This window comes from Triturus cristatus, chromosome 12 (assembly GCF_964204655.1).
Source record: "Triturus cristatus chromosome 12, aTriCri1.1, whole genome shotgun sequence".
Taxonomy (NCBI): Eukaryota; Metazoa; Chordata; class Amphibia; order Caudata; family Salamandridae; genus Triturus; species Triturus cristatus.
The window spans coordinates 95,316,463-95,335,337 of record NC_140595.1 but is presented as its reverse complement, the minus strand read 5'-3'; the positions used below and the strand labels follow the sequence as shown (position 1 = coordinate 95,335,337).

Here is an 18,875-nt window from a genome sequence, read left to right as displayed (position 1 = left end):
TCTCCCAGGTCTGGGGCAAGCCAGGGTTGCATATCAAAGGAGGCAGGGACTTTGAAATCTCTGGCCTTGATACGATAAATCACTAGCCATCGAGTTGGAGAGGTGAACACCTTCCTCAGAGCAGGAATTGTGTCTGACTTGAGAGCATCGGCTCTCATCTGCAGGGGGTCAGAAACTAGTCTGTGGAGGCAGGCTGGTCGATGCCAGTCAGCCAACACACTAGACAGTGGTAGGTTTTTCAGGGGGCACCTTTAAGATGCCCTGTGGGGGCTTGCCATAATAAATCTTGTACTGACAACAGTACAGATGTATTAATAGAAGGTGTTTGATACCAAACAGCATAGGTTTCAGTAAAGCCATCATGTAGCTGGGGAACTCATAGTGATCAGTGCCCAGTACATGTACTTAAGTTGGCTTCCCTGTTCACTTGAGCCCTCTAGTAATTACACTAGACAGCACAGGGGCATAGCAATTCATGCAGATTTGCCCTCACATGTAATACTATGCACACTGTCTTAGGGCTACAAGGCCTGCTGTAGGGGCGACTTACATATATAATATGCAGTTACTTAGGCATGGCACATAGTGTGCCATGTTGTGTTTACACTCATGGTTTGCACATCACACAGTCTGTCTGGAATTGGTATATATGTGTCCCTTAGGGTGGTATAAGCCATGCTGCCGCCCTTAGAGACCCTCTTTAGTACTCTTGCCCTAGGTACCAGGGGTACTGTAGGAAGCCGGCTCTTTACATATCAAACATGATATATTGTGTAAAGAGTCCAGCGGTTCCCTAATGAGTGGACAGGGGCCTTGCTATGGCAATCCCAAGGTGCTCAGTTAGGGGTCAGGGTGGTTGAGCTGCCTTAGGCCTAACACGAGGAGTGCAAGACATCTGAAAATACACACAATGGTCAATAAATGAGACACTCGACTCAAAAAGGAGATCCACACCAATTTATAAAAATAGTAAGTATCGTTATATATGTTTAAGCCTCAGAAGAAAAATTGTTCAGGTAAGTACGTTTTAAATAGAAATATTGTTCGGTTCAAAAAGTCGACAGTGCAATTTCGAAGTTCTGCAGCGTTAACCTATGGGAGGAAAATCATATGCAGTTATCTGTTCTTGTCAACGACTTACAGGGCCCTTCTCCAGCAGTTAAGGTGAGTGGTGGGCAAGGTCCAAGACAGCACCAGCAGAACACTACCAGCGGCACCAGGGCGGCCAGGTGCAGAGGTGCAAACCAGCGTCAGGTACCCAATGTTATCCAATGGAGAACAGTTGGGGTCGAAAGCGGCTGCAGGGGAGGACTGTGTGACCAGTCCGGTGAAACTGAGTGGCTTCGGTTCTTGTGATGTTGGGGGATGTGGGGACACCTTTGGTCCTCTTCATCTCTGTCCAGTGACACTCGCGGTTGAGAGGGCCTGCTAACAGAGGCTGCATGCGACGTCGGGGAGTGCATGAGAAGTCACTCCACAGTGTACTGGGTACCTTGAGGGCTTGGTGACCATGCTGACACTGCTAGCCCACTTCGACACGGGCTGGGGGGCTCAGGGGCAGTGGTGATTGGTGTGAGAAAGTGCCATCTTTCTTGCATGGTATGCCCCCACTTTTTGCTAAATTGCTGAATGTACTTTGACTGAGTGTACCCTGGACTCCTGCCAATCAGGTGCCCAGGGCCTATGTTCCTTCCTTAAAAAACACAAACTCCAAATTGACAAACCCTGGCCACTTGTCAGCCCCTAGTAAATGGTACCCTAGGTACCCAGGGCCTTGTGACCAGGGAAGGCCCCTAAGGGCTGCAGCACTCATTGTGCCACCCTTAGGGGCACTGTACCCTTACACACACACACTGCCTTTGCAGGCTGAGTGTCTGGGTGCAGGACAAAATGATTCGACATGACATGGCATGGTGGCCTAACCCCCTGCCAAATAGCAAGTCAGGCCCCCTGACCTTATTGGTCATGGTGGGGTTGCTCAAGTTGTGGGTAACCTCTGTGGGTAAGCTGGGCCTAGCCCTGGCTAAGTTAGAATTTGCAGAGGTATGCACCTCAAAACCCAAAATAGAAAGATGGGACAAGGACACTAAAAGACAAGGAGAGGAGCCTAGGGAGTTAGGTCCTGAAACTAATAAGACAGGCCAGCTTCCCAAAGGGACTGCCCATGCCAATGCAGATGGACGACTTCCCAGGTTCTTCCACTTAGACAATGAAGACTCCATAGGACAAGGTTAGTCTCATCACCTTTCGTTGGGGGGGGGGGGGGGGGGGGGGGGTTGTGTGAGAAAGTGCCATCTTTCTTGCATGGTATGCCCCCACTTTTTGCTAAATTGCTGAATGTACTTTGACTGAGTGTACCCTGGACTCCTGCCAATCAGGTGCCCAGGGCCTATGTTCCTTCCTTAAAAAACACAAACTCCAAATTGGCAAACCCTGGCCACTTGTCAGCCCCTAGTAAATGGTACCCTAGGTACCCAAGGCCTTGTGACCAGGGAAGGCCCCTAAGGGCTGCAGCACTCATTGTGCCACCCTTAGGGGCCCTGTACCCTTACACACACGCACTGCCTTTGCAGGCTGAGTGTCTGGGTGCAGGACAAAATGAAGAGTCTACATGGCATACATCTCTGTGTGCCATGCCCAACACCCACACTGCCAAGGCATATGTCAGTCACCCCTCTGGCTGGGTGCCTTATGCCCATGGTGTGGGCACAGGAGCAGGAGCCCTGTGCCCCTACAGTACCCAGGTCCATTCCCGGGCACTAAGTGCAGTGCTGCCATTTAAGAGTACATGGTGCTGAGAGCTCGTCAAACACGAGCTCCACAGCACCATAATGGCAACACTAAAGACTGGGAAGTTTGGTATCAAACTTCTCAGCACATTAAACCCACACTGATGCCAGTGTGAGATTCAATGTACCAAGCACCCCAGAGGGCATCTTAGAGATGCCCCCTTACAACTAACCTACAATCCACGTCTGCTCTGAGGCTGCCACACAGCAGACACGTTGCTGGACCCCTGGGTGGGAGAGATCCTGCTCTCCCGGGCCTGCAACAATGCACATCCTGGGTGAGGTGATAAATCTCCTCCCCCAGGATGAGCAAAGGGAAGCTTCAAAGGCCTGCCGCCTCTAGGAGTTTCCCCAGGCCACTGCAACCCCCCACTCTGGCGGGAAGCTTGGCCGGAAACCCCATACAAGGACAGGGGATGTGTCAGCCTGCCCTGCCCACCCCACCCCTCAGGTGGGGGAGGCGAGGTGAAGCACATCTCCGGGCTCTTGCCATCTTGAAGATGGGAGGCCCTACCCTATCAGGATTAGGCTACTGCCCCCCTCCCACAGGAGAGGGGCAGGATAGGGGGTGTCCCCACCCCAGGACAAGGACCCATTGGTCCCTGACATTCACCTACCTGTAACGCCCCTAAATCTAGTATTTAGGGCCACCCTGAACCTTCCTTCCCCAGATCCCGGATTCGAAACTACAAGAAGAGCAAGAAGAACAAAGACCTGCCCTGCAGCTGCTAAAAAGAGGAAGACACCAACTGCTTTGGCCCCAGCCCTACCGGCCTGTCGACCCTCGAACCTGCTCCTGCTCCAGCGCGGCATCTCTTGTGGCCAGCAACCTCAGAAACCCCGGAGGACCTGGCTACCTTTGAACTCTGATTCCCTGGGACTCCCATGAGTAGAGGCTCTACTCAGAACCTACCTTTCACCCCTGGCAGCAGCCCGGAACCGCGATCCCCGCCCACTCTGCACCCGCCAAGCCTGGCCGGTGCCGGAGTGAACTAAACCCACGAGGACGACCCCACGGCGACTGTGACCCCGAGTCCGGCACCCAAGGACCCCCCTCGATTATCCTGAAGAAGCTTGCAGCCTCAAAACAGAGTGCCACCCCAACCGCGATCAACAAGAGGGTAAGATTTCTAACATCAAAAGGCACCCCTGCACCCGGCGCCCCACGGCCCTCTGTGCCCAATCCCGGGGTACCTACCTATCCTTCAACTATCCAACTTACCCCTCGACGTGGTGGTGGCACCCGAAGAGTCCTCGTCCCAGAGCCTGCAGTCTTTTTCCAAACCGGAGATTTCCCATAGAAATCAATTGAGTGCCCGACGGCTCAAAAGCACCCTGCAGCCGCCCGAGTGGCCCTGGCAGTGAAAACTCTACTCTAACCTACTTCCCCACTTGCCCTGAGTAAGTGACCAGGAGCCCAGCTCCCACAGCCACGTGGCTTGCCAGACAGCAGCCACCAACCAAGGCCCCCCCTATCCCTCATAGGATAACATTGGGCCTAACTCTCTCTGCACCCGGCCGTCCTGAAACCGCTGAGGGTGAACTAACTGTACCTACCTGACACTGGGGGACCCCTGAGTCTATGCCTAGAACTTCAACTCTGCCAGTCGAGTACTTACCCTTAAACCGCTAACTTCATTTTCCTCATAGGGTAACATTGACTGGCTTTTGCTTGAAAATTCTTCTAAGTGTGGACTTTTCAAAACTTCAAATAATCACCAAAAATCAGCCGAGTGACAAAAACGAATTTACTCACCTGCTCTTAGGTGAGCTCCCAGTGCTGGATCTTGGTGCCCAGCACTGACTCTGAAAAGTACCCACAACTATACTTACCTTTAACTCATTTTTCTTCCATAGGAAACCATTGACTGCTTTTCTGTGAAATTTCTTCTAAGTGTTGATTTCTGCAATTTCTAAATATTCCTCAAAAATCGTATAACATCTGAAAACGTAATTACTTACCTGTTTTGGATAAATGTCCCAGTACTGAGTCTAGACACCCAGTACTGGATTACAAAAGTAACGATAACCTACTGTACCTGTAACCTACATTTCCTTCCATAGGGAATCATTGATTGTTTGCTCTGAAATATTTTCTAAGTGCTCACTTTTGAAATAGCTAAATATTAGTTAAAAATCATTACAGTACCAAAGTCGACTTTTAACAGCTGATTCTGAGAACTGACCCAGGACTGGATCTAGGATCCAAGCCTGGAATTACAAAAGTAATCTACAAAGTAATCTGTTGCATATAATCTGAATTTATCATTGAGCTCAATGTATTGTGTGTAGAAATAGAGTTGCCTACTGCACCTATTTGTAACTGTTTACTAAAAAGTCAATTGCATATACAAAAGTATTATTATGAAACATCTCCTGTAGAGAAAGTATATTTTAATTCCAAGTGTTGGTTCTAAAATAAAACAAGCATATATTTTTTATATACAAACCATTGGCCTAGAGTTCAGTTATTGAGTGTGTGGAACTATTTGCTGACTGAGTGTGTACAACAAATGCTTTACACGTCCTCTGGTACTGCCTTACTGCTCGACCAGGCTACCACTTTGGAGAGTAAGGTTATATCTAACTTTAACCTCTGTTAAACCCTTGGGGTCTGTGGACTCTGTACACCCTGTACCTATTAAGGAACAGTATATACAGAGCCACTTTCTCACAATTGGCAGCATGATGTTTTGGCGGGCCAGAGTCCTCATTATTTTGCTGTCTGCAGGATGCAGGGGACAATTCCCCTGTTCCTCTCGAGATCTTGGTTCCTGGGCAAAGGCAGATAGGTTTCCCGGGTTTTCGGGAATCAGAAGCTGTAGAACAGGTCAACTTTTGGGGACATAGGTAAAGACGGCCTGCAGGGGTGGTACAAAGTCAGTTGCTGGGTCTTCTGTTCTTGCTGTGTGACTATTCTCGCCCATCTTCTTTCTTCACGTCATCAGAATCTGCCCTTCTGGTGCTAGGGGCTCCAATAAATATTAAATTTAGGGAGTGTAGGGTAGTAAACAATGGGCTACTTACCCTTGGGGTCACTAAGTCTCCTATATGACCATTTCCTGTTGGAAGTGGATATAACCCTGTTCCAGAATTTCTAAGTATGCCCTCATAAAGATTGCTACTTCTGAAAAACTGTGTCCACCTCAGTTTAACCTACCTTAGGGGTGGTACTAGCCTGGGGGTGGGTGGCACACCTACCTTACTAGCTAATTTTCCAACCTGTCTAGGTGCCAAAGGGGCTTTGGACAAGGAGTTCAGCTTCCTTCCTGTGAGGGAGAGTTAGATTCACATTTCAAAGGCAGCAGCTCTTTGAAACTTGCCGGCTTAGGAAGGCTAATCAGCAGGTGATCTGGTGGGAGGGGGTGTGACACCCTCTTACCGGACAGGCGTCTGTTCTGGGTCACCTGAGGGCAAAGGCTGTCACCCTAGGAGGTGAGAACAGTATCGGGTGGCAGGCTGGCAGAAACCAGTCAGTGAGCACGCCAGAGGCTGGTAGGGCTTCACGGGGCACCTCTAAGGTGCCCTCAGGGTGCATGTATTTGTAAATCCAACACTGGCATCAGTGTGGGTTTATCAATACGAGATGTTTGATACCAAACATCCCCATCTTCAGTAAAGCCATCAAGTAGCTGAGGAACTCTTTTTCACTAGTGTGCAGCACATGTTTTAAAATGGCTTCCCTGGTCACTTGTACTGGCAGTAATAGGACTGACCAGCACGGGTTTATCTACTCATGCAGGTATGCCCTCACATGTAATATACAGCACCCTGCCTTAGGCCTACCGTAGGGGTGACTTACAAATATTACATGCAGTGCTAGGGGACATGGCACACAGGAATGTGAGGCAAGTCATGTTTTCATCTTTGTCTGCACCAAGGCACGCAGCCTGCAATGGCAGCCTGGCATGTGCTTGGCAAGGAGTCCCTTCGGGTGGCACAATTCATGCTGCTGCCCTTAGGGACCCTCTTTGGTACCTCAGGCCCAGGTACATCAAATACCAGGCAAAAAGTGTGGGGATGGGTACTGCAACAAGAACCCGGCTCCCTACAGGGACCATTTACTAGGGACCTATAGGAGTGCTAAAGTCCTTGCCAATTGGGTTACAATTAATATTTAACTTGTTTTAAGGGCAAGAGCACTGGCACAGAGGTATGTTTAGCAGGCCTCAGTGCACTGTTGGAGTTGAAAACCAGCATCTAGTAGTCAAAAAACAGGGCTGGGGGAGTGGTGGCAGAGGGACAAAACCCCACAACAAAATTCCAGTTTCTTCACTCCTCACCTGCCATTTGACCTGTTGCAGCAGAAACGGTGTTGCCCACGTTGCATTCTTTTCCACGTCGCTTTACCAGCATTATTATATTCTCTTTACTGCAGAGCGGTTTTCTTCTTAAGACAATTCACTAAAGTTGTGTTTGGCTGAGTGTGCATGTAATGGGGGTGTCAAATTAAGTCCCTGGATAGCCAGGGCCAAGCCACATTTAAGGATAACGGGTGACTATGTAAATTAGTTCTACTTCGAAAGGTTACTAAATGTATTCCATGTGTATGTTGCCGAAATCTGGCACGGAACTGACCCTCCTTTAGTCTATCTTAATGGTTTCCTGTCCTGTCAATGTCTTGTTGCTTTACGAAAGTGTCCTTCTGATGAATGAATGAGTTAGAGAATCTGCTAAGTTTGACATGTTAAACATTTCTGAATGTATTCCTTCTGTGTTCAGGGACTTGGAACCAAGGAGAGTATTCTGAACAGGATCATGATCTCGCGGAGTGAAACAGACCTTCTAAGCATCAGGGCGGAGTTCAGGAAGAAGTATGGAAAGTCCTTGTATTCTATGCTACAGGTCAGTGTGTCTCATTTCTTATTACCATCTCATAGTTTGTCTTTAGAATGGCATAGCGAAGAACAGCCAATACAAGTATGTAGTTACTCACAAGTTATAGAATAACTGTATTCTTATTTGTGTCAGTGAAGGGACATCTGCAGTATTAATTGTACCTCGATATAGGGCCTGTCTGAGGACTGAACTCTGTAGTGGAACCCCCTTCCTTCTAGGTAATTTAGGCTCAGTAGAGAGGATTACTTGGGACTCATTTATATATGCTCTTGTAGTGTACTTTATTCAGCTGGAGTACTTAAAAGTAAGTTAGTATCTTCTGATCACCTTTTGTGGTTGGGAAAAGCCAGTCCTATGTTTTGGGTTTTTTGTTTCTGGTTACCAGTCATTGAGGTTTTCTTAACTCCTTAAGCTCATAGACATGACAGGTGTATCAGTGATGGATAAATATCTATAGTGACCGCAGCAAGAGCTGCATCCTAAAAGCTCTCAATTTCATGTTTGGGGTGCCCCATAATGCTCTAAGCTAAGGATGGCTTATTACTACTTCTGGCAACAGATGGGTAGTTTTTGGTTGCAGACTGAGTGTGTTCCCTATTGCTGACCGGTATAAAGGACTTTGGCTAAAACCAGATAATGCTGTGAGGCATGAAGTTTGACTCCAGACAAAAGGCCCAGGCCATTGAGACTTCCACAAACTAAATCTAGCTTTTTCTTTTTTTGTTTCAGAGTAATATTACCGGTGACTACCTTACTGCTCTACTCTCTCTGTGCAGAGCAGAAGATCTTTGAGTCCAGGTACTTTCCTGCCTCACATGCGAATTCCATATCCTTTGTCCATTTGCAAACACCCCGACCAGCCCGCTTCCAAACAGCATGGTTAAGTCAAGTGACATTTCTAAGGTGCTAAAATCCAATGGGAGTCAGGTCTGGAGCAAGCTGCATTGGTGGCAGAAAAACAGCATTCCACAATGGAGTCCATGATCAGAGGCTGAAGAATGAATTCCAGTGTGACACCAGTTGCACTTTGGGTCTGGAACATCATAGACTTGAGGACAGCCCAGCCATCAAAAGCATATCAGTATGAATAAGTTGGCGACAAACAAACTAATCAAGAACATAATGGAAGAAGTGGAACAACGATTAGCTCTTCACTGCTAACATTCTGGAGGATCCAATATATACCCCACATCATGGACACGGGAGGGCTCCTGCTGACACTTAACGGCATAGTTGTCTAAACAGGATTAAGGGGCAGCCAAAACATGCACAAACTATAGCAAAGCTCCAAAAAAGATTTTTATTATTAGGGGGGGGGGGGTATTTTACCATCAACTTTAGCAATTTGGGAGTAAAAAAAATGATTTTATTGAGAAATAAACATTTACGTTAACTTTTAAAACATGAACATTTTGTTTATCTGTGTGGCCAGAAATAAATCAATGAAAAACCACAAGTTCCTCGTTAATAAGGACTCTATTGATTGCTTACTGTACGCCATATTAAATCTGTTGGGAATGTTGCACCCGCCTTTTGTATTGGGGGCATCAACACTATTCAATGTATTTTTGTGTGGGGCATTATCAATTCTTATTTTTTCATCCAAAAGTACTCTTATGCCTTTTTATTTTGCCATACTGGAATGAATGAATGTTGTTTCACCAAAATTCTAACTAGGCCAGCAGACATCGGGCACCCTTTGACCCATTACATCACACAGATGACCATGTGCCCAATATTTAAACACTTAACCTCTTAATTGGGCCACTAGAAGGACCAGGAGTGGAATGTCTAATTGATGTTCATGCCATGAGAACAGAAATCTAACCTATCTTTAGTTTAGTATTTGATTACATTTTACTTTCCAAAGGCGAATCGGCTACAGGTAATTTTTACTTACTGCTAATCCTTTGAAAATACCTGCATAGTACCAAATGACTAAACTAATTCATTAAATATTTCCAAGTAGTGCTGAGCTTTGCTAATGGAACCCAAAAATCTACTTCCAAGGAAGCTAGATATTTTTTTCTCTCAAAAGTTTAGTTTAAAGTCATGTTATCTGAGAACGTTTACACACCTAGTAGCGAGGTGACAAATTAAAGGGAAAAATTATTAACTAGTGCAAAGAAACATTCACTTTCAAAATGTTTTCTATTTTAGGACGTTGATGTCACAGAACCAGAGATTTTTCTGATAATTAACATAATCTGTTATAGTCTGATGAATACAGACACTTCCTCTTTCCTTTAGCGAGGGACCTTCATAGACGGAGATACAATATCACTATTCTGGGTTACTTCTTATTGGACATTCCTAAGGCACGTGCTTAATGGAATATTTCTGGATGCCCCAATCACTGCCCTGCTTTCCAGTTCCATGGCCCCGATTTTGTAAACAGTGGAAACATCAGCGACCCATTTTACACTCTCAGGTATGTAACTAGCCCTAATCTACTGGAGACCTTAATGTTCATGCCAATTATGGTGCTTTTAATCTTTTGATTCCGGTATCCTGAGGAAGTCTTTGGAAGCTGAGCCAAACACCATTTGATAAAAAGCTCACAAGTGAAACGAGAACAAAGCATCTTCTTGGAAACATGTTGAATAAATCTAGATGCTCCACATAAAAAAAACCTTTTACGGCTTAGAAAGATGTGCCATAAACATACAGATGATTACCTTGGAGACTCGGCCGTGCCAAAGATCATGGCGCGTCGCAGGAAATTACACCCCTGCGAAAAGGTGCTCTGTATTTACGTGGTGGTGGTGGTGGTTACACACACCTAGTCAATTTTCTGATTAGTTACACATCTAGAGTTTCATGTCAAAAGGTCATATCGCACATGTGCACTCCAAAAGTGAATTTGATTTTCTTACAATACAAATATTCTAAATACGGAATTTTAATACAGTTTGAAGATCTTAATTTCAAAATTTCTATACTGCAGTTTAAATGATCATATAAAATGTGATTTCCATTATTTTTCTACAGGGAACTATTTAGACCTTACAAGTGCCCACACACAATTCACATTGTAGTCCTGGAATGTTATTCAAAATCACCGGTTACGCTCTGTTCTGGGCAGGAAAGTACAGACTGTCAGGTTCCCTGGCCGGCGCCTCTATTTAGCGAATGATTAATCCAATGTTTCCACTTGTTGCTTCGAAACTAGTTTCAGAAGCTCTTTGGCCTTAGCAGCCATTTCCGCCTAATTGTAGGGTTTAATTTCCGCCTAATTGTAGGGTTTCAATTGATTTGGCAATGATTAGTGGTTTTAAAAAAAAAAAAAAAACTGGTTGGGCAAGGGATATAGCCGACACTCCTCCAATGTTTGTGGCCGACTACACACATGCATGAGAGAAAGCAAAAGATACTGATTCGCTTGCAAGGCTCAAACAATGTGCATTTCCAGTGCTGGATAATCCCCAAGTCTACTGGTCTTGGGAGTTGCCACTCCCGATGAATGTACATTAAGTTGTATCATATGTAGTACCCTTTCTTGGTTTAGAAAGAAGCCACCAAACAGTAACAGCCTGAAATAAAGTTGCTTATAGTGTGGGCATAAAAATTTAAAACACAGTCGAGAATAAGAGAACTAGAAATTCTAAGCAATATAAGAACTTGTAGAGAACCCTAGTAAAAGTGATACGAGAGGCATTCGATGAGGTGTTTCATCCTGCCATATTGTCATTAAATATGCTCTGGATGACATCAGTGATATCCGAATAGTGCAACAGGGACTTATGTGCATTTAACACAGCATGGGCACTTTGAGGTTTTGCATTATACCCTGCACATCAGCAACAAATTACTCATTTGTGCTTATGTTTTACGAACACTATAAAACATAGAGTAATAACAATCTCATTTATTTTGGCAAGTAAAAAGAAATACACAGATGCCCACCCAGAATCGAATTCACGCTTTCTGTGGATGTCCCTCCTGGGACTGCAACCACACCAAGAGTATATCTACTCCTACGCAAGTGGAGAAGACACAAGATAAACACAATACCTAGTGGTGGCTACAGGAAGTTTGGCATAGACTTGACCAGTGGGAAATTCATCTTGAAACCATGACTGGTGAGATCGCAAAGATGGCACGTTCAGGACCAGTGAGAACTTGCATTATCCACAGGCAGGCACAACAGAAGGGTACACTACATAATCCAACCAGGTGATGGGTTCAACCATCCCAGAGATCCTAGTTTGATTTTTATATACACATAGCACAAAATGCTGGATCAGAACAATTTCTGCCTTCTGATCCTCCTCAACTTATCGCTTGCCTTCGATACTGTCAAACATGATCACTTGCTCGACCTACTGGAGCATAGGATGGGGCTTTCAGGGCCTGTCCTAAATTGGTTTGCATCTTTTCTCCACAGTAGAACTCAAAGATTCAAGGTAAATCAATCCCTCTCTAACCCTTCCTCAGCCAATCTTGGGGTTCCGCAAGGGTCCACACAGTCTCCAACTTGCTCATGGAGCCTTTAACTGAAGTCTTGAAACTATCTAATGTCCATTACCACATGTATGCCGATGATACCCAACTGTTCCTGAAAGTCTCCTCCCCATGCGATATCAGTTCCCTCAACACCATCCTACTGAAAGCTCAAAACTGATCATCTCAAACTAAATACTTTGAAAACGGAATTCTTTTTAATCGCCCCTTCTAATCATTCATCTGTCAACAGTGAATGGATGAATCAGCTAACAGCTCCACAAGTTCTTTGGGCATAATGCTTGACAAGAGCCTGAACATGCAAAAACATATTACTGCCCTCACCAAAGGAGCTAACTTCCAAATGAACATCCGAAGGAAAATAAAACCAGATGGGCCAGCACCCTCCTGCTACAATCTCAGAAATTCCAAAAAACATAAATTTATGACAGAGCTCTCTCTGGTATTGCCCCCAAGAATCTGGAACTCCCTTCCACTGGAAATTAGGATGATCCCCTCAACTGTTAAGTTCACAAAGGACGTTAAAGCGCTTTTGATGAACACATTCTTGCCCTAGAATACCCTAGCCTCATACGTGCTTCAAAGACTCGTCCCCTCTCTGTTTTTACTTGTATTTGTTGGAGGCACCCCCGTTATGACTTTGTAACATGCTTCGTGTACTCTTGCTTCCTCTTTCTTCATGCCTGCTCTGTCCAATTTTTGCTTAGACTGTTGATTGTGTGCGCCGTGATGGAGTCTTCCCCCTGATATTTCTGACCATGATGTTGTTTGTTATATAGGTCATTTCTCTTTTTCGTTTCACGTGTAAAGCGTTCCGATAGCCTAATAGAGGTCTTGTTCACGCTATGTAAAACTTCTTACATAAAATAAATAGCAAAACTTATTTGACAATAGTACAAACCTGACTAACGTTTCTATGAAGGATTTTAATGAAAGTCTTACAGAGGAGGCCTGGCACATGTACGAGCAGATTACTTCAGTCGCTAAATGAAACACTGGTCACCTTTCTCAACAACCTATAGAGAGCAACACTTAATGATCCACCGACATGATAAAACTCACTGTCATTCCCACATAATAAAGGGAACACCTCTGCAAACATTATGATGTTGGGAATAAGAGTTTATAAAACTCCTCAGAAAACAAAGTTACAGATTGGGATTTCTTAGGCCCCAGCAACAACAAAAAAAACCACCTAGCAGGTGCTAACAGTCATGGAGCTAACATGACCCCGATACAAATTCACCATAGTGAAATGAATTGCATAAAAATGTGTCAGAGTTCAAGAAAAAGGCGGCAAATTTGGGTACAAGGATTGGAGGACTTTACAGCCACCTTTTTCTCTTATAGTCATGTCAATGACACCAAGTACAAAGTTTTCAGATTAAACTTTTAATGTTTGCAAGCCTTAAAAATATGGGATCTGTGTATGAAGCCATTCCATTGCACAATATTTTGAAGACCAAAGGCGTTTAGAAACAGGAGGTATATAAAGAATATGGATAAGCATCATGTAAATGAAGGGAGGTTATGCTGCAGGCAAAGTTCCCATCTAATGCTCTCCCCGGTTACATGCAGAGAGCCCATTTGACTTTAAGGCAACCTTCGACTCTAGTCAAAGAACTATTTCAACATTTTGTGTAAAGGTCATAATTAGGGGTGGGCGGAATTTGCGAAATTCACTTTTGCAAATTATCGCGAAAATTTAAAAAATCTCCGCAAACACGCGGAAATATCGCGAAGATGCAGAAGTTTTTTTCCCCGCCCGTTCGCGGTATTTTCTGCGTGGTCGTGGCTCGCCAAATTACCCATGCGGTTGCTCACGGACATCTTGTTTTCACTTGTCTCGTGGTGCATGATCGCGAGAAGAAAGGCATGATCGCGAGAAGAAAGGCGTGATCGCGAGAAGAAAGACGTGATCGCGAGAAGACAGACGTGATCGCGAGAAGACAGACGTGATCGCGAGAAGACAGACGTTACTGCGGGCGCGAACTGTCGCGAGACAGCGCAAATGGCTACCAACAATCCAACATCTCGTGGAGAACACGACCGGATCGGAAAAACTTGTCGGCCAACGCGGGGATTCAGGTAAGGCGATCGCGCGCACACGAGAATGTTTTATTTTACAGCGCGAGCAAGCAAAAAATTTCCGGTAAAATGCGGATTGCGGAAATTGACATTTTCGCGCTCTCCGCGGAACACGAAAATGTCAAATTATCGCAATTTCCGCGAGCGGAACGGAATTTTAGCCCAGGCCTAGTCATAATGAGTGAAGCAATAAATGGCCTACGTGCCCAAGTACTTGTGCCAAACATCTATTCACTATGGGGGTCTTCAGCAACATTTGCTAGAAAAGTTGTTCGAGACGGAAAGCCCAGTGAAGACACGTCATACCTTTCTACAGCAGTCACATCAACCAGCATTCTCCCATAATTTCTTGTGACTGCTGAATGAGTCAGAGCTATGACCTCTGACAGACCTTTCAAATAACAAGCAACTACCTCCAACAAAACCTGTCAGATAACTTCAGCTAAGCCGGATTGCGACTAAACCACATACCCTGAGGAAAATGATCTGCAACAAAGGCCACTGAAATGTGAGATTTGCTAATATATCAAGCAAAGCGACATGTTAAATAGCTAACAATTACAAGTATAATACCACAAAAGCCAGTTTATCTGAAAGCGTCCCTTCTATAAACCACTCACAAACTTTGAGTACTGAAGCTAGCAGACACTCATAAGGCAACTGGCCCAAAATGAAACATTTGAATTTGTAGATCGACTAGCACAAGTCGACTGAATGCAGCCATTTTCAATGGTTCCCTTTGGGTTTGTTGACATTTCATATTCTTCCCAGAGCATACATTATATACTAAGGACATCACCTTAATATACTTATGCTGTACAATTACAAAGTGATTCCTAAAGCTGGCGCCGCTTGATGGATTGCAGTTGGGAAATATTGGCGACAGCTAAACTGGATTTGTAAAAATTGTGTTGCTTCATTACAAAAAGAGGATGTGTTTAGAAGCACCAATATCTGTTAGGCAAATTCACTTGAACTAGACAAAAAATAAACCCTTAATATTAAGTAAATTGCAATAAATGAGACTGCGTTAGAATATTGCATCTTGGGACACCTGCAGTCCTGAGGTTTTTGCACAGATAGATCTCTAGAATCCTGAGCTAGCTGCCGCTTGACTCCCAAATGAATATTTCTTTTTTTAAACTACTGGATTTACTTTTTGTATCCACATTGTTTTACTACCTCACACCTACGGTTCTTCTGAATCAAACGCCTGTATTTGCAGCACTTACTACCTGCTGCTTCTCTGGCGGTCTCAGAGTTCTGCATCTTCACGAGGGTGGCAGCTCGAATCTTGGTTAAGAGCCCATTTCCATGGCTTTGTGGAAGCCATTTTGTGAACACAGATATAAAATGGTCGGCATAACGCATCATAGCAAGGACCTCTTGCTCCTCTAAGTGTTCAGTCTGTGGCTGGGGGCACATAACCAAACTTCTGAATACTTCATCAGACAGTACGTTTGCCAGCTATGCTTCCCAGGAGACACCACACTCCACATACCTTCTGCTGAATTTAGCTTGATTTCATTTGAGCCCGAAATTTACACTCCTCAATATCTTCTGCCTCTTCAATTTTCACACTTTAACTTCTTTATTGTGCTAGACCTCTGGATCGATTAGAATGCCAATCGGACCAGGATTCTTCTTTCTTTTGAACCTACGATTCAAACTTTGACGATCTTGGACCAGACTTCTAGGTGGAACATGGCATTTGCATTGCACTGACCTGAGAGATGTATTTTACAATCAAACTAAACGCATCCTATTCTGAAGTAAAATACAGAGATAGCAGTCGGGTTAAGTAAATAATGTATTGTAGTGTCAGACAAGTACACCGCAGACAGACTACTGAGCAAAATAGATGGGAGAAGCAGCAATTGGATCTGAAACCAAAACAGATTGCTGGTGGTGAAGAATACTTGGTGTTTATTGGCAAGATCTCAAATAAATTTCGCTATTAAAACAATAAATAGTTATAACTTACCACAGTGAAGCCTGAGGGACATTACACAGTATTTGGGAAATACTGCCACACACAGAAGTGAGTGACCACAAGCCTTGGGTATCCTTAGATTCACATTCTCATTGATGCAGAGAACTCTAGTAAGACCACGTGCACACCAGGATGGTCCTAAATTTTTAACGCCACCCTTTCTCCTTAATTCGTTGAAGGCCGAAACATAGGCCTCTTGTCGTAATCAAGCCTAATTCTATATTGGTACACACTCGCCTTTGCACTTCTAACCAGGGTCCCAAGTCAGACAGCATTTGTCCATATGCAAACTGCACATGTGGTATTTTCCCTTGTGCAAACTGCATACCATGTGCAATTTACTCAGATCTAGAAATTTAAATGTGCTGACCGAGTTACGAAATAAAATGTGCACAAACAGAATTTCATACTATTTCCAACAGGATTCTGAAAACAGACAAAAAGACGAGCTACCGATTGACCAATTTCATTTTTGTACCGATGACGGCACCAGAGAACGCAGTGAAATGTGCACTGCGCTAACATTAGAACAAGCCATGAAAGGTAATACTTTCATGACCTGCAGAGCACTGACTCAGCTTCCGCCCAGTATTTGGTCAAAAGGAGGACACCCCCTACTTCTCCGATCCTTGCATTGTCATGCAGTAACTCCACCGATAGGCAATGGTTTGTTTTGCTGGCTGTCGCTGAATATAGAGATAACAGACTTGTTCCCTAATACAGATTGTGGCTTTTGCTTCCAGGCGCAGCACTAGCCTCCACCTTTCTAAGAGCATACAGCCCTTCCTGTCCTCCATGAACTGACAAAACTTCTAGCACCAAAGCAGGCATAATTGGATGTATGATGGGGCCCAAGTCAAAAAGTTCACGCACAGTCTGCAAGGCCTGGCTTAGCAGAGTACCCATTTACAACTTAAAAAATAGATCATATTTTCCTCAGAGGGAAAGAAAAAAAGCTCAGCCTCTCCAGCATCCGACACCACGTAGGAGTGGTATAGCCGGGTTAGGTGCCTTATTAATAAACAGGCAGCATACTTAAAAATATACTAATAAATTTTGAACCATCGGGGAGGGTCCTGAAAAAACATGCAGCCTAGGGAATGATGCACACACCTCCCTGCCCCACAGTCATCTCGTGATCCACAGATAAAATCCATTATCAGGGTATGCAACACACGTACTGGTTGGGCGATCCCTAAAAATAGGTTATTTCACCTGATTAACTACTACACCTCTACAACTAAAATTGATATCAGCAGTTCTCAAAAGCATCTGCTGTATCCGAGTAGATATCTACTATTTTCTCTAGTACCAGCTTAACCTATCTTCTTCGATGTACAAGCTATAATACCCTGACGGGTCGTGTTTGTGCTTTATAAAACTTCTCAAACAAACAACTGAACCCTGAGGAGACACCAGCAACCTAGCCCGAACAGCCACGAAAACTGCTTGGCACTCTTGATTCACATCTGGGTTTTTTGGGAGAGGCTACGTATTTGAGTGATGGTTTAACCTCAACCATTTTTAGACAGTACTGACTTAAAACCCAGCAGCCAGGGCTTTAACCAGCTGACTTGCCAAGCTTGCACCTACAGTCGAAGGGCACTGAAAGAGAACCAGGGCTATCCTAGCGAGTTTGCGACACGGTTGTTGTTGGTCTGGCACCTCTGTTGCACGGACTAAATTAGATAACATAGGAAAACAACGTAGGCCCAACAATATCCAAGCGCTCCTGGACCCTAGCTAGAAGGACAACACGGACCACAGGCTCAATGTCATACCAAAATCTTGCGCTCCGAGTTTAAACATTATAATTCAGGGTTGTATTTCAACACTATAAGAGGACATCACTTTGTGTGTATTCTAGGTGTCACTATTCGTTTTTCTTACCTTTATAAAGTTCCATTCTATTTTGAAGGTACTCCACTAACTTCTTTACTGAGGCAAGCTGTATGGGAGTTCCCAATACAGTCCCGCAATTGCACACTAAACCCAAATCCGGATGCACCACAAGGTTGGGAAACCACCGACAAGGAATAGGTTATATTCTGCTGCCTTTGCCATGTCTTCCCTGCTCTTGGGTACCAGAATGTTGGAGATACAGAAATGTTCGCTTGGCAGTTAGAGTAGGCAGAGCACAGAGGACGCCGCTATTCATGCGGTATTTGCTAAGTAACTTATAACCCACCTTCAAAGGGAAGGATATGCATTCTAATCTGCTTTCGGTCATGTGTTTCCCACTCGGATTAGCTATGAGATCACGGAACACTAGAGTTTCACTGTAGGGCTGCCTTGGCAGTTAGACTAGGCTGAGAAGAGATCATGCTATTCCACGTGGGGTGTTCACGGAGTAACTCATAACCTACCTTTTACAAAAACACCTACAAGCTGTTTATCTACTCTCGTTGGCTACCCGACACCTGCCTACTAAGTATTATCAATACTAACTCTAGCAATGAGACTATGTGAATACTCGATGGAGGGTATGAAGAGTCCCAGTCTAGGTCCTATTTAACCGCACAGCAGGGATGACTGCAGAACTATGGTCCATTCTGAGAGCTAGCACGTCCCTGGTCCTCCAAGAGTTTGTAGGAGAGAATGTGTGCAGTGTCTGTCTCGGGACCAGCGATTGAGTGCAGTACAGGGTATGACCCCAATATATGTTCCGTGGTCCTGCAACGACTTGTAGTTGAGGGCAAGGG

The 18,875-nt window shown here is 44.7% G+C and overlaps 1 protein-coding gene across 4 annotated transcripts in view; it reads left to right on the top strand.

Moving 5' to 3' along the window:
* Positions 1 to 9,099, top strand: part of ANXA9 (annexin A9) — a 288,305-nt gene extending 279,206 nt beyond the window's left edge. For all 4 annotated transcript variants that reach the window (XM_085639696.1, XM_085639697.1, XM_085639698.1 and 1 more), the window contains 2 exons: positions 7,512 to 7,634; positions 8,358 to 9,099. In XM_085639696.1, coding sequence (XP_085495822.1) covers positions 7,512 to 7,634; positions 8,358 to 8,420 — 186 coding nt within the window. In that variant the 3' untranslated portion in view covers positions 8,421 to 9,099. The remainder of the gene's footprint in view (positions 1 to 7,511; positions 7,635 to 8,357) is intronic.
* The last annotated feature ends 9,776 nt before the right edge of the window (positions 9,100 to 18,875 follow it).